This window comes from Parasteatoda tepidariorum, chromosome 4 (genome assembly GCF_982258835.1).
Source record: "Parasteatoda tepidariorum strain Cologne lab strain chromosome 4, Ptep-v5.0, whole genome shotgun sequence".
Lineage (NCBI taxonomy): Eukaryota > Metazoa > Arthropoda > Arachnida > Araneae > Theridiidae > Parasteatoda > Parasteatoda tepidariorum.
Window position 1 is genome coordinate 87070408 of NC_141758.1, and position 15262 is coordinate 87085669.

The 15262-nt window shown below is 28.5% G+C and overlaps 1 protein-coding gene across 2 annotated transcripts in view; it reads right to left on the minus strand.

Moving 5' to 3' along the window:
• Positions 1 to 15262, minus strand: part of LOC107439555 (calcitonin gene-related peptide type 1 receptor-like) — a 127869-nt gene that overhangs the window by 51579 nt on the left and 61028 nt on the right. For both annotated transcript variants that reach the window (XM_087161545.1, XM_087161546.1), the window contains exon 4: positions 1392 to 1517. In XM_087161545.1, coding sequence (XP_087017671.1) covers positions 1392 to 1517 — 126 coding nt within the window. The remainder of the gene's footprint in view (positions 1 to 1391; positions 1518 to 15262) is intronic.

A 15262-nucleotide genomic window follows, 5' to 3' on the forward strand; every position in this document is an offset into this window, starting at 1 on the left:
CTTATATACTAGTGATTTGGTATTTAATATTTATAGTGTTAGTTACGCCGACCGGCCTGTGTAGGGGACAGGGAACTGTCCTTGCATCAGAAAGTTCCTGGGTTCGAATCCCGGGCAAGGCATGAATGTTTCTTTCTCTCTCTAAGTGTTCTATGTCCTTTCTCCTTTGTGTGTGTGAATGTGTGTGAATGTGACCCGCCCTATAAGCGGGTTGTGGTAATTTAACTGGCGCGGCAAAAGTCGAATTCCTGGCCATAGATGGCGCCACTGAAAAACAGGAACAATCGCACCCCCACTGCCTAAACAGGCATACGACAAAAAAAAACGTGTTCGTTACGCCACAACATCAGAGCCAGCTGATCGATTATAAGCAAAATGGCTTATAAAATTGACATAAGTTTCTCCACATAAGTTTGAATGTTAGTTAACGTGAAGTTAATTAAATACATAAACCGCGCGAATTTAATTCATTAAAGTATAATTCTTTTTAGTCTACGTATTTTACTTAACTTACATTTACTATTTGTTTAAATATTTTATTATAACCGTCGCATATTTTTAATTTGTTAGCCTGAAAACGTCTGTGAATTATTAGTTTGTTTATGCTCAACATGGCTGCGTACCTGTCTTTGTGTTAAGCAAGAAATACCTGCATATTGTGAAATAATTGAAATCTTTGTGAAAGAATTTAGAATGTGTCAGTTGAGAGAAATGATTCTTGAAGGGCTTGGCTTGCTCGAAACGGAATGGAAAGAACAATTGCTAACGTAAGCAAAAACCACGTTATAACCTATCAGGAGTGAGATACCCGAACTACGTCACTTGCAGGTATCCCATTACAAGTAGTAACCAACTTAGCAAGGTTGCCATTAACAAACACAATATTACTCAAATTCATTGAGTGATAATGGTCAAGTCAAGTAATTTAGTTCAGCCCATAGCTTATGAGTAACTATAATAGTAGAAAAACATTGAATCATTTTAACTTTTATAATTGGCTACTTGCAACTCGAAAAGAAGTAAAGTAATAATGCCTAACCATGTGATTTAAATTACATTACATTAGAAATCGGTTGTGCGACTTTATGCATGCGTTTAACCTGTGTGGCTTCTTAATCAACAAATGTCATGATTCATGATTTATCTACGATGACGACATCTGAAAGTATCCAATTATGTTGGTATATGCCTTTCGATTTTGCATTGTATTGATTAATAAGATTTATTGATTATTCGGTTAATTTTTACTCGGTAAGAAGAACGGGTATTCAGTTTAAAATAATGAATAAAAAAAGTATGAAACATGATTAAAGAATTAACATCATTCTAAAGAAAATAACAATTTTTTTCTCGGATTTTTGTTCCATATTCCAGGAAAATATAATACTCACTGGGACAAGTAGATGGTTCGCTCCTAAAGTATACATGTTCTTGACAGGTACTGGAAGCGAACTCTCCAGCCAGAGTGTCGGGCCAACACTGCCAGCCATCCCATGTCCTCGGACAATAAAGATCATCTATACAAAATAAAAAATTTGTTAACCTCCCTTGATTTGCAGTTCATATCAGCATTTTTTATAATATGAAATTGTGTGCAATAATAGACACATTTTCAAATTGGCTCATGGCGGCTGTTTACCGTATATTTTTAACAAAAATACTGCATATTTTTAAATAAAACAAAATATTAAACAAAAATACCGTACATTTTAGTTTTATCATATTCTAGAACTATGCTTTTTTTTACCATAAATGTCTTAACCATACATTACAGCAACCTTACTACATTTTTTTCTTCGTGTAACTTTACTCTATTACTAAGAATTAAAAGCAGCGAAATTTAATTGTCTCAGATTTTAATTACACAAAGCTATGTTATCTCTATGCTAACCTGCTTCCCAAGAAAACAAAAATTATTGGTAGTAAAAGAAAATCATGTATCTAACATAAAGTTTTTGGATTTGAAGTTTAAGAGGGATTTTTATTAACAGTTTTTTATTTGAAAAGGTAAATCGGTAAAATTTGAAAAACCTTTTTACGAACACTGCTGAAAGTTTTTTAACCAACAATTCACTTCAATTTTTTTTCCATCCAATTTTTTTTTAAATATTTTTTATCATATACTTTAAATTAACAATATATGTTATTTAATGCAATGGTACGGTAGATCAAGTCTAAAATAAGTTTATATCCGAATGGCGACGCATTATGCAATACTACGTTTATGCACCCAAGAACAAGAAAAAAAATTCTACTTTTTAATCGACAAGAAACACCAGGATTTTAAAATATATATTTTGTTTAAGTATCGTATTATTTGTAGTTTTGATAGTCTGTATATGTAATTTGCTATAAAATAAGTTGTTTGTATCATTTAGGAATGTAATTTGAATTCGCATCAAGCATTGAGCTATAACTAAAAGTTGAGCACTCCAGCTTGAAAAAATGGTCCCTTGACAATAAATTCTTGTTTATAGGATGCACTTCATGCAATATAGAGATCCAATTCGATTTTGTAACTCGAAGAAGTCGAAATGTGGACTACTGAAGTAATCGAAAGTAATAAAGTAATCGAAATTTTGATAGCCAGTAAATGACAATATTGATAATATGGATTTAGACTATGCTTGTAACAGCCGAAAAACCACTGGAACTTTACTATACATTATTATCTAGCTCAGAGCTCCAAAGCAAATTTTAGGATTCTAGCTAGTTGGAAAGAGGTCGATTTTCTGCTTTACGCTCGTTTTCTTATGCTGATAATATGGAGTTATAAATTATGCTCATGCAGCTCAGGAAACAGTTAACTACTTTAGTGAAATCATCAGGAAAAATTCTTCAGAAGAGACCAGAAACTTTAGAAGGATGACGGAATTTTAAATAAAAATAAATTCAATTAGGCAATGAAATGACAAATAATTATGATTATAGTAGTCGTAAAAATGACTTAAGTTTGTATATTCATCTGATGCGAAACTCCAAGAGAGAAAAGAGTACTCTAGCTTGTCGAAAAACGGGTTGAAATTTTGTTTCAAAATACTCCAAGTCCGCAGACACGGCAACGCGGTTTTAAAAATGTAGTAAGAAGTGCAATTTATCTACAAAATTAATCAAGAATTTTAAAGCAGTGCGGCAAAAAAAATCAAATTATACTGTAATATATTTTTTTCTCAACTAATTAGAAACATTGAAGATTTACTCATTTCCGATTTACCGTTACCATGTCTGAATTCTATTTATTTGTCACTCTCTGACTTGTTCAGATTTTGCAAACAAAAGAATCTAGTTGAAGTAATTTGCTACAATTTCGAAGCTCCGGATTATTTTGTTTGACAATAAACCTCTTTATCAATATTATGACGATACATTCTACTTGTGGTCATCGAAAAACGACGTAAACTTTTATTGTCACTTATCAGAAATCTCCAGTTAAAGTTTGAATATTCTAGCTAGGCAGAAAGATGTCAAATTTTGATATTGGCGACAAATTACCGTATGTTTAGAAATTTCTCACGTAGCAGTCAAAAAAGGATAGAAATCTTCGATGTTACCAGACCAAATGAGATTTAAGAACTCCAGTCAGTCGGACAGCGGTCGCAATTTTAATTGGCACTAATTTCCTTTGGCGATATTACGTTGATATATTACGCTAGTATTTGTGTGAAAAATATTTTTTTTTCCATCTAGTAAAGATTTGAGTGACTTAAAAGGTCGATGACTTGATTGCGAGATTTCCACTCTACGACACGGAAGTGAGTTAATAAAATTTAATTAACCTTTAATAATGCAGTGATAAATAATTTTCCCACAATATTCATTAACTTTTATATTTTCATAAGTAGCTAATTTTTCATCTATGATTTCTGGGGCCATCTGAATCAGTGAAGAACTTTCGTTAGATAAATGGGGATACAGTAAAGGTTAACGTGGGGTCAAGAAGGAAAACCAACACAGGAGAGCTATTTTCTGTTATGCACCATGCGTATTCGTTAATTTGATCGTTTTTCATCAAGTTTATCTTAGTTATAAACCAAAAATTTATAAATTCTGTTATTTTTAAGCACAGAAATTTAAGTTTATGGCCGATTCTTTTCAGAAGGCAAAATAATGAACATCCTACCCACCTTTGCACCAAAAAATTTCTTAAAAATCTAGTTATTTCAGGTAATATGATTATTGTTTTTTTTAAAAAATCAATCCCACTAATAAAAATAAAATTTAACATAGCATTACACGGAAAAAAAATTCAGCTAAATTTATGGTAATATTAATGACATTTCAGATAAATATTAACCATATTTCTGGTCAATATAACTAAAATATGAGGTATTTAAAACATTCATTTTGTTATTTTTCAGTTCATATGGAAATATATGGTAATGGCTCTCATATAATTACCGGAAATAATAGTTTTCAAAATTATAGTTCTTAGTGCCACACATTCAGTATAAAATACTACAGTATTTATTTGTGACAGTATATTTCTCATGTGATGATCTGCGAATGGTAAGTTTTAAACGATGATTTTTACCTTTTAATATTTGTAATATTTTTTACTAGATACATTTTTTTATTCCGAAACAATTCTCAATGCAGAAAACTATTGAGATAATAAAGTGGAATGTATCTGTAAAACAAATCAAGAATATTAAAAACATAACATAAAATTAAGAAAAATGTAATCGGATACATTTTTTCACGATTAATTTAAAAGCAAATAACGACACATAAACGGCGGATGAGTGTTTTAGAATATCCATTATTACTACAACATCGAAAGAATATACATTTTAGTTCCTTCAAACAAAAAATAATAATTAGAATTATTATTTTTTGCCACTCTCTAACTTGTTCAGAGTTTCTAACAAAATGAATATTAAAGTTATTTTATAATGTTTTTTCTTTTAGTTGGTGGTAATAATTTAATCAGGTGATGATCCGATTTTGGTCTATTTTAACGATGAATTTTGCCTGTTTGATAATTGTACTTTTTAAATCAGCAATCATCATCAATCAATGCAGATTAATAATGAGATAAGAAAAGTAGATATTATTTACAGCACAAACCAAGGCTGTTAAAATATGCCATAAAACTACGAAGAAATATAATCGAATACATTTTTCATAACTAATTTTTTAGAAATAAAAAATGGCGGGGGAGCACTTTAGAAAATTTATAACTACTCCAACATCGAGCAAATATACAACAGGTTTTGTTCCTTAAAAAAAAAAAAATTCCACATTTTTATTTCTTAGCCACTCTCTAACTTGTTCAGGTTTTGCCCGCAAATAAATTAGTTGAATTAAATTACACCAACTTCAGGCTCGACCAGACTAATCTACGTAGCCAACACCGTTAAAGCAATAAAAATCCCTTAGCGTGCAGAAACTCCTGCGCTTTTTTAAAAGTCGTTCATAGCGGAAGTTAGGATGAGAATAAATTCAATTTTTATGAGATGGAACCCTTTTTGGCGACAAAAAAACATTCTTTTTCTTTAACCTCTCAACTACCATGACAGCTATTTCTTTAAGAAAAAAAAAGTAAGAGTCGTGACATTGGGAGTTCCGGATTATTTTAAAGCTTATTTAGATACCTTACTTCTTTTTGATTAAATGTCTCTTTTCATCTGGAAACTTAAAATTTTCGTCAAATTAATTAAAAAGAGGAACAAAAAGAAAGGTGTGGTTGGTAGTTTTTCTCGACTTTTTGAAGCAATCTTGATATGGAATAAAAATAAAATAATTTATTTCGGTATTTGGTGTTGGCATTTTTTTCCATTATAGATTGATATAAATAATGATTGGAATTTCTAGAAAAAATTGCATTTTTATGTATACATGTATTAAACCCAGAGAGCAGACAATGTATTTTCATTTTTATTTGATTGTCAAAGAAAGGTTGATTAATTAATTCTTTTTTTAAACTTAGTTGAAATATTTGTATGGAAAGCTAGTTTTTTTAAAGATAATATAAAAACATGAAAACCTTTACAAAAAATTTCATTATTTAGTTTTTATTTACAGTTACAGTAAACCTTGTTTTTGTTTTTTCTTCATTCTAGCTTTTTCCAGGCTTCCAAATGCAACACTTAGTTTGGGTTGAAAACTTAATGCTCAGACCAACCTTCACTTTTAAACGGTTAAAGAAAGCATATAAGAGTCTGAGCAAATAAACTTTGTTTCAGTGATGATCATAAAATCTTAAATAAACCTTGAGAATGGGAATTTTTATCTTCGGCTTAAGAACGCTTTCTAATCTTGATTTGCGAATGATGATTGATCTCAATTTCAGAAGGTTTTTCTAGCCTTTTTTTAAAATTTTATTCAGTCTCGATATTAAAAGGGATAAATCTTATTCAATCACAATAATTTTAATGCAAGCTAAATGCGAACCTCAAAGCTCGTAAACTAGCATAGTTAAATTTAACTTTGTTTCAAGCTTGCGTGGTATCTTTGCTAATCATTAATAAACCATATTGTTCTTTGTTATAAAGGTTGTTGCTGACGTTAAAATCTATATTATACTGCTATTTGGGAAGCTTTAAGCTAATTTTAACATAAGAAAACGTGTTGTTTTTCTTTTATTTTACGAAAAAAAATTGAATTTCCTTATTTTTATTTTGCATTTCTTATAATAAATATGTTAAGTGCATAAATAATATTTATTATGCTTAATATTTGAATAGGTAAATATTGTTATATAATATATAATAAAATATGTAATACATAGATATTTTAAAAATATTAAAATTAAAGAAAAATCACTATTAAATCCCATTTTTCCTTCTATTTTTATCTCCCTTCTCCTTATATGCAGTAGCTCTCCTTATCTCCTGTTACGTAGTTCTTCATATCAATTTTATTTGAAATAATTTTTGATCCCATTAATGACGAAAACTTATAGAACACTTCTTATCTTACTTAGTGATACAAAATAATGGTAATTTAAAAAATCACTTAACAAAAAGCATAAATAGATAGATGAGCCAAGTTTGCAACAATCTCATTAGTAAACCTGATTAATTTATTCGCCCTAAATTTTAAAAATAGTTACAAAGTTCTTAAACAGATTGCACTGCTGACTTAGCTCACATTTAGGAGTAAAAGTATCATTAAAAATGCTTAAACTCATTAAGGAAATAAAATTAATATCTCAGTCAATGAGCTCAACTAGTATACTTATATACTTAATAATGAATCTCCTCTCCATCTCCTAGAGTCCATTTTTCTAAAAATTGCCATGTCTTCGTTTAGAAATATGAAGAATTACGGAGTAGGAATTACAGCAATGGTAACAACAGAGTAGGAATTCAGGCCGCGTTATAATAAATCAGAGCTTAGTTTTAATTATGATGATGTAATTTTAATGATGTTCATTTTCGTTTTCTCTAAGTAAGGATAAACATTACATCTCTCTGGTTCATTCAGTGAATTTTGGTGAAAATTCATAGAATCAGGTTGGAGGAAGTAGTCAATAAACATTTCTCTTAAATTTGCTTGGTTAAAATTAGCTACTTATAATAAATTGGTTAAGAAATTCACGAAGCTTAAAATAAACATTATAAAAGGTAAATATTTATGGTAGTAAAACGCAAATCGTACAATGGAAAAAATACGCTTGCATTTTCGTTAAAATAACGCAAAAAAAGTGCGTTATAATAGAAACCAACTTGGTCAAATTTATGCCAAAAATTAGTTACAAAATTTACCATAGTCAAAATAAATTCAAACGATCGACATTTTAAAACAACCCAAATTTTAACGTTTATTTAACGGATTTGAGACTACTACTTATAACTAATATTTTAACGTTTGGTCGAATCGTTACAATTCTCCTAACCCTGTGGCATTTTAGCGTTATTTTCAAGTAATAACTATTAATATATGCTTCATGGGTAGATTTAAAAATAAGTGGGTTTTTATTATAATAAATTGTTTAAAAATTGCCGCATTTTACGTAAATAGTGTAACACTTTAAAAACCATTTCACGATAATTTAGGAAATATCTTTTAATTAATAACTATTTTATTGCATCTAAACTTATCTATATCAAATCTCTCCAGGTATTTTTTTATTGTTTTCTGTAGCATGAGATTTTTTAAACAGATTTTATGTACTTTCGTGTTGCTGAATCTGTAATCGGTTTCTCTCTTCAAGCTACAGTTTTTTTAAACTGAAAAAAGTGTCTGGGAAGTTAATTACAGCATTTGCGTGACCCCTGTTATATATAATGTTGATAAACGTGTACTTTTCCTCAAAAATTAGACTAAAAATGTCATTTTAAAAATAAATCTATGGTTTAGGAGCAAAAATTTCACATTTCAAATCCCCATATCCAAATTAAGTACACTGTTAGAATTTCTATTCTAAAATTATGGTGAAGTAACCAGCAGCAGTCTGTTCATCCGGTTAATCGTAAATTTTACGGTAAAAACATGTTTTAAACCATTTACAACTAGCAGAGTTTCAAAACCGAAAAAACGAAATTTTAACTGGACATAGGAGTTAAGCTTTTCTTTTAGTAATGGGCATTGAAGAGTGCAGGACACAAATTGGGGAGTTCAGGACATTGGAAACTCTTCATGTATTGAAAATAATAGAGGAAATAGCGTGGTGCCAACGCTGTGACTCGAACACCAGTTCTATTGGTCATGAGACTGTGAATGCTCTGTGGTCATGAGACTCAGTCCTCTCGTCTATAATATGAACGCAATCGAAAAGAACTAATTGTCTTTATTGGGGGAGCATTTTAGTAGTTGGTGTGATAAAATTCAGGTTGTGTAATCGTATTAGGTGAAAACAGTTAGCAAACTATATTTTTTCATAGTTAACAGTTTTATTACCCTCTTATTTATGGTTATTTAACTGTTTTGTTTGAATATAGCAAAATAACTGTTAAATAAATTGCTATTTAACTATTTTCCCCGAGACGTTTCAAACAATGTAAGATTAAGCATTTGCATAAATGTAACAGTAACTTTGATCCTCTGTGTCATTTGATGTAAAATGTAACGCCAATTTTATGTAAAATAGTGTAAAATTTTGTTTCTTCTTTTACCCCTTATATAATATTATGATATATTTTGGTAATACCTCAATTTTGAATTAGTAATTAAAAAGAAATGAAGGCAAAAAACTAAGTGTTCCAAAAACTGCGTTTGTTTTGATGCATTTTTTTAACATATCAAAAATTTGCAATATTTTTATTTAATTTACAAAGAAAAATATGTATCATACTTGTATTTCAATTGATATTGACTACACAAATAATGTTTAATAATGCTAAATATTGCTAAATTACAAAATAAGAACTGATAATAGTTTATAGCCTTAAAATATATAACTATATTTATTTGATGTCTTTAATTATTAATTAATCCTGAAATAACTAATTTTATTTCGATTAAAAACAAAATTAAAATCAATTTAAAGGTTGATAAATTCTTTTTAATAATAAACTAGATATTGAAATTAATTGAAACTCTAAGTTTAACTAAGTTTATAGGCTAAAGACATGTTTTATATTTTTATGGATAAAATATTTTACGGTATGAAAAATAATTACTTTAATTATAATTACTTTAATTTAGTTTACAAACCAAAAAAATTACGTTTGGTTATCAATAAATATTTTTAATAATTAACCGAATACTAGCTAATAAAATTAATTTCAAAGGGCTAAAACATTTACTGCTTTTAAATGTAAGCAAAAACGCTTATTTAGCTATATGCTATAAATTCTTAAATTTATGCAAATTACGAGGAACATTAAAAATTACCTAGATAGTCAAAAAATCAGTTTTTAATGTTCATATAGATATCAAAAATTATGAGTAACTGTAAAATGTACCCTAGTGTATTTGTTTGTCGAAATACTAGGCCTTTTGCAATAAACCCTAAACGAAATTAAATTCAATGTGTTTTTATGTGGCCTTATCTCTATTTGCATGAAATGAATCAAATTAGTTGAGCAATGAATGTTTTTTTACTAATAAGCCTAACGATATTTGGACTCACAAAAACCATGAAAACTGTGATTACAAAATAAAGGGGTTTTTAACATTGGAAAATGATGTCGGTGATTATGGCCAGTTTACTTATTAACCTGTGACGTATCGAAATTGAATGAAATGATTATAAATTAATGGCTTTTCAGGATGTATTTGCTGCATAATCTTAAAGCTTGATTCTCAACAAATCATTCAAAGTTATAATTCCTTATTATCATTACATTTTGCTATAGAATAAGATTTTGCATTAAAGTTAGTGCCTGCGATATATTCGTTTTAAAAATTTACAGATGGGGAATAACAGTCGTCATGTTTCAAGCGCCAAAAAATAGTCGCCTGTTTTCAAGACTCGTCAGACGTGAACGAAAGTGATTTTAAATACAAAACATAAAGTTGCCAATGGAAAATGGAACTAGAAATACCTAAAATAGTTGAGAGAGGAAAAAATTGATGACAGAACAAGTACAACCACAGTGTCCGAGAGGGGCGAATTAGGGTAAAATGCATTTCCACGCTCGTAAATCACTTTTGTTTCTACTCATTCAAGCCAGGCAGGTCTTGAAAACGAGCGCCTATTTTTGAAAGCTTGAAACATGTTGACTGTTGTTTGCAATTTGTACATTTTTGAAGCAAAAACCGTTTTTAAATCAAGTAACTCTGTAAATCTGCTTTCAATCGAAGAAGAAATTTTTGAAAACAGTTAAATGAATCATAAATAACGTTTTTTTTTACTTAATCGTAATGCTGAACATAGTAAAAAAAACTATGACATTGATATAAATTATAACATAGATTACGGTAAAAATGTATAACATTAAACACGACAAAAAATTTTTTAGCGTAGTAAAATATTTAATTAGCTTTCAATCCAAACATAAAACCGACCATGATAGTCAAATGAATCATTTTCTTTAACAATATCGTCTACATATGTAAAAATTACAAACATTAAAAAATTATTGATTTTTCCTAAAAACACAGTAAACCTTTGTTAATAGCTTATAAAAATTTAAAACCATTTAACACAAATGCCAGTTAAATGTGAGATAACAGAACATAAGAAACTGTTATCAAAACTATCCGAATATGGGAAAAATTTATGCGTTTCTAAATCTATGGGAACAAAAAAAAAATTTGGAAATTTTTAACAAAGCATTGGGATTATGATTTTGGTAAATTTAACAATGAAATGTGGTTTTACAGTAAGTGACAAAATTTGGTACATGAGGTGAAATTTGGTAATTTTATCAAGAAACCTAAGAGCAAGGCATAAAAACCATTTATTCAGCGAAATTTGAGCCAGGACGCTGGTCTCTCGTTCGTGAGAATGGAAGTTAAAATCTAGCGGGCCGGAGATCCCCGTGTCATGAATGGTGACTGGTGTGCGTTAAATTTGTAGGGTCACAAACTCCTCCATATTCCCATAACATATTATACTTCATGGGGTACGGAATTAGAGATTGATCGATCTCTGGTTTACGTCAAAATTACGAACTGACTAAATGGATGTGTCATTGGGTCCTGCCTATAAAACGGATGCGACGTATGGGTGCTGTAGAAGTCAAATTCTTGGCCATAGATGGCGCCACTGGAAAACAAGAACAATCGGCTCCTCCTATGCCCTAATGGCCGACGACAACATCAACAACATTCGGCAAAATTTACGTTTCAGGTTCGCATTTTTTATTAAATGTGTATAAGATACATGATTTTGAAAACCTGAATTGTCAGTAAACAGTTACCATAGGAGCGATAAATGCTCTAAATATGCAATTTAAATTTCACATATTTTGGTTTTATTACAAGAAAAAAAAAATTTTGTCAGAAATATTAGCGTATAGTGCAGTTATTTTACCATTATTTTTTTTCTCCGAGCATAGTACTAAAATTAAACATTTAAAAAAATTACCATATTTTATTTAGATAGCAAAAAAAATTTACATATTTTACTTCTAGATAGCAAACCAAACTCAAAACTGTTTTTGATGGTCAATAAATCATTTTCTCTTACGACTTCTTTATCGTTTCCCTAACTATATCTACAAAAAAAGAAATCCCCTTTTTGGCGAAAGAAAAATTCATAGCGGAATAATGCCATCTGAACCTCATGGTAATTCCTTCACACACATTAAATTTTGTTATAGAGTTGATTGTCTGCGAAATATTCGCTTTTTCTTGCGGAACTGACTGAGCAGCTTTTATTTCTGAACCTATACAATGTCAGCAAGACTCTGGTGGAGAATATGATGGATTGGCTAATAACAAGGAAGGTTTTGGGCAAAAGAAGCTTACTTCTAAGCTTTTCTATTGCAGAGAATATTTCGCCAATAATCGATGGAGAAGATTAAAAAGGCTGCTTGATTCGAACGAAGATAACTTTTTAGTAATTTCGGATAGAATATGTTTGCTTGAATAAGTATTCGTAATAAATATAGTAGTTTATTAGTATTGAACCCATTTAATCTGAATTATATCAACAACAACAACAAAATTTACACTTTTTTAATTGAAAAATATTTGTTTTTCTAGTTTATTAATTTATGCTTTGGATAATTTTTATATTTTTTTTTTAAAAAAAAAGGTAATTTTACAAAAATAATTCCAAGAAATAAAATTATAACAGTTAAGATGAAGTCAAAAACAGTGATATTCCAATTTGTAAAATCAGAACTGAAAATAATTATTCACACTGAGAACAAAATATATAGTCAAAACTACCAGAATATGGTAAAATTTACCGTGTTTCTGGCTCTATATGAGAACACCATAAAGCTCGATAATTTCCACCGAAGCAGTTTGATAATGATTAATAATTACAATGTAAAAAAATTAGCAATACAATATAAAGTTTTTATAACATGAGATAAAAAATTGGTAAATGTGGTAAAATTTGGAAAATTTGTCTTGATAGCATAAAATCATTCAATCGGTTAAACCTACTTTTTAGATTAGTTTTTTTTACTAAATGTGTGGTAATAAGAACTAAAATTTTGAAAACCAAAATTTTCGATATACCATTATCATACGAATAAAAAAGTTACCAAATGAATGGTTTAAACATCGTATGTTTTTCCTTTTTTTAACCAGAATTATGATTTTTTTTTACTAGAAATATCATTATAATACAGTATAATAATTTTATGAGAATTTTTTTCTCCGTTGTCTTAAATGTTTTAAATTATTCACATAAATTTGGTTATTGATTCTATAAGGATATTTTTCACTACATTTGTTGGGTTATCAGTTCCACTTCCTTTCCAAATTCGTTTTTTTTTTTTAATTCTTTTTTAGTTCAGGACTATTATAAAAGCTTGTTTCATGCTTTTCGCTATAGAAATTATGTCGCAATCGCGCAATAAAACGCTTCTCGAATATTTCTTTGCACTTTGAAACAATTATTTTAATAGCATAATTATTTGACTATGCACAGTTTCACAAAAAAAACATATTACAAAATTAAATGCAACTTATCTAATACTTTATATAATTTATTCACTTTTTATAGTTGTAAAATTTTAATTCAATAAAACCGTAAAATGTTCCGTTGTATTGTCATATTATATAATTGCGTTATGGTATAATAAAGTAACACATTTTTTATTTTTTCGATCTTTAGTAATTTTGAGTAAGCTTATTACTTTGAATATGTTTATCACGATTGTTACTTACATATAATAAAAAAAATATTAAAGAAGCTAAAATTACACAATTTAGAGATATTTTTCTAATTACAACATGTCAAAATAGTTTAAGATGACATCAACAGATATATATTAAATATCATTGTTAACTCTAATTAGAATAGAATAAAAAAATGCTCATAATCTCGATACAGAACCTATTTTTCAAACACGAAGAAATACTTCAACAATGAAAGAATTATGATTAGAATTACAATCAAGCATCGAGTAATTTAGCATTTAACTGTAAGGATGAAATAGTAAAAAATAAATACCCTGAAAATGTGTTAAGGTTTTGTAAACCTATTGCGATGAAACAAAGGTGACAAGGGACTTTCAAATAAGCAAAAATTTGCCAAAAAAGCGATTTTTTTTTTTTAATTTTTTAAATCGAGGCATTTAACTAAACATAAAAAATATAAAAAAAAATCTTGAATTAGAGCAAAATTTACGAAGTTATGACCATTTTCTGTTTTAACCATGCCCTTTGACGCCTTGCAGTGAAAAAATAGTCAAAGTCATTTTTCTAAAAATGTCTTCGTTGACATATTTACAAATTTCAAACTATTCCAGCGAAATTAATTGTCATTTTATTGACCTGGGAATTTGATGCTTTATATTTATGAGTAATATTAACATTTTGTTGGAAAAGATTTTTTAATTAAGTAAATAGTATTAATTTTATACATGATATTTTATAGCGGTATCATGATTTATTTCAAAAATGCTGGTTTTTTACTGCTTTTTTACTGTTATTTTTTTCAATAACAAAAAATAAAAAAGTATATATTGCCTAATATGTAATATTTTAAAAGAATTGTGTCATTTTAACAAAATTTCAGACGCGAGGAATAGTTTAAAATTGATTTAAGAATTCGAAATTTTAATTTTTTTAATTTCTTAAATTTTAAAACAATTTTTTTGAAATTTCGTATATAAGTTGTTTTTAACTATATAAATGTATAATGAGAATTTCAAAGAAATCCCTTAATAATTTCTAAAAAAAATTTTATAAGTAATTTGTCGCCTTGACAGCACATTTCTTTTAAACAAATCTAAAATATGCATTTTTGATGAGTTAGTCAGTATTTAGAGTCTGGTTTCCATTAAAAAATTTAATAAAAATAAGCACATGGTATTTATTTGATTGGATTTAAAAAAGAAACAAGTTTGTTTTTAATTTAGCAACGGCGCTTTAATGTGACATTTATTAATGCATTAATATAAAGAATCGTTCGTTTTTTTCTAATGAATTAAAAAAAAACACGTCATTCATCATACTCTAGAATGACATTTTTAAGTGATTTTTTTTATTAAAGTAGAATTGCAAAGTTAACTTTCGGCTCAAGCATATGTGGATAAAGATTTGTGTAATCTGTCAATTACACACAATGGACCTCTTTGTTGCTTCATTATAATTATGAAACATTTTCCAAATATTGTGAGCTTAAAAAACATGTTATAGAATTTTTTACTTGTGTAACTGACTACAATGACGCCTGAATGATTGATTGCTAGAAGAAAATGTAATTAGTATTTTAATTATAGTTTAAAAACATTTTACTCTTTCT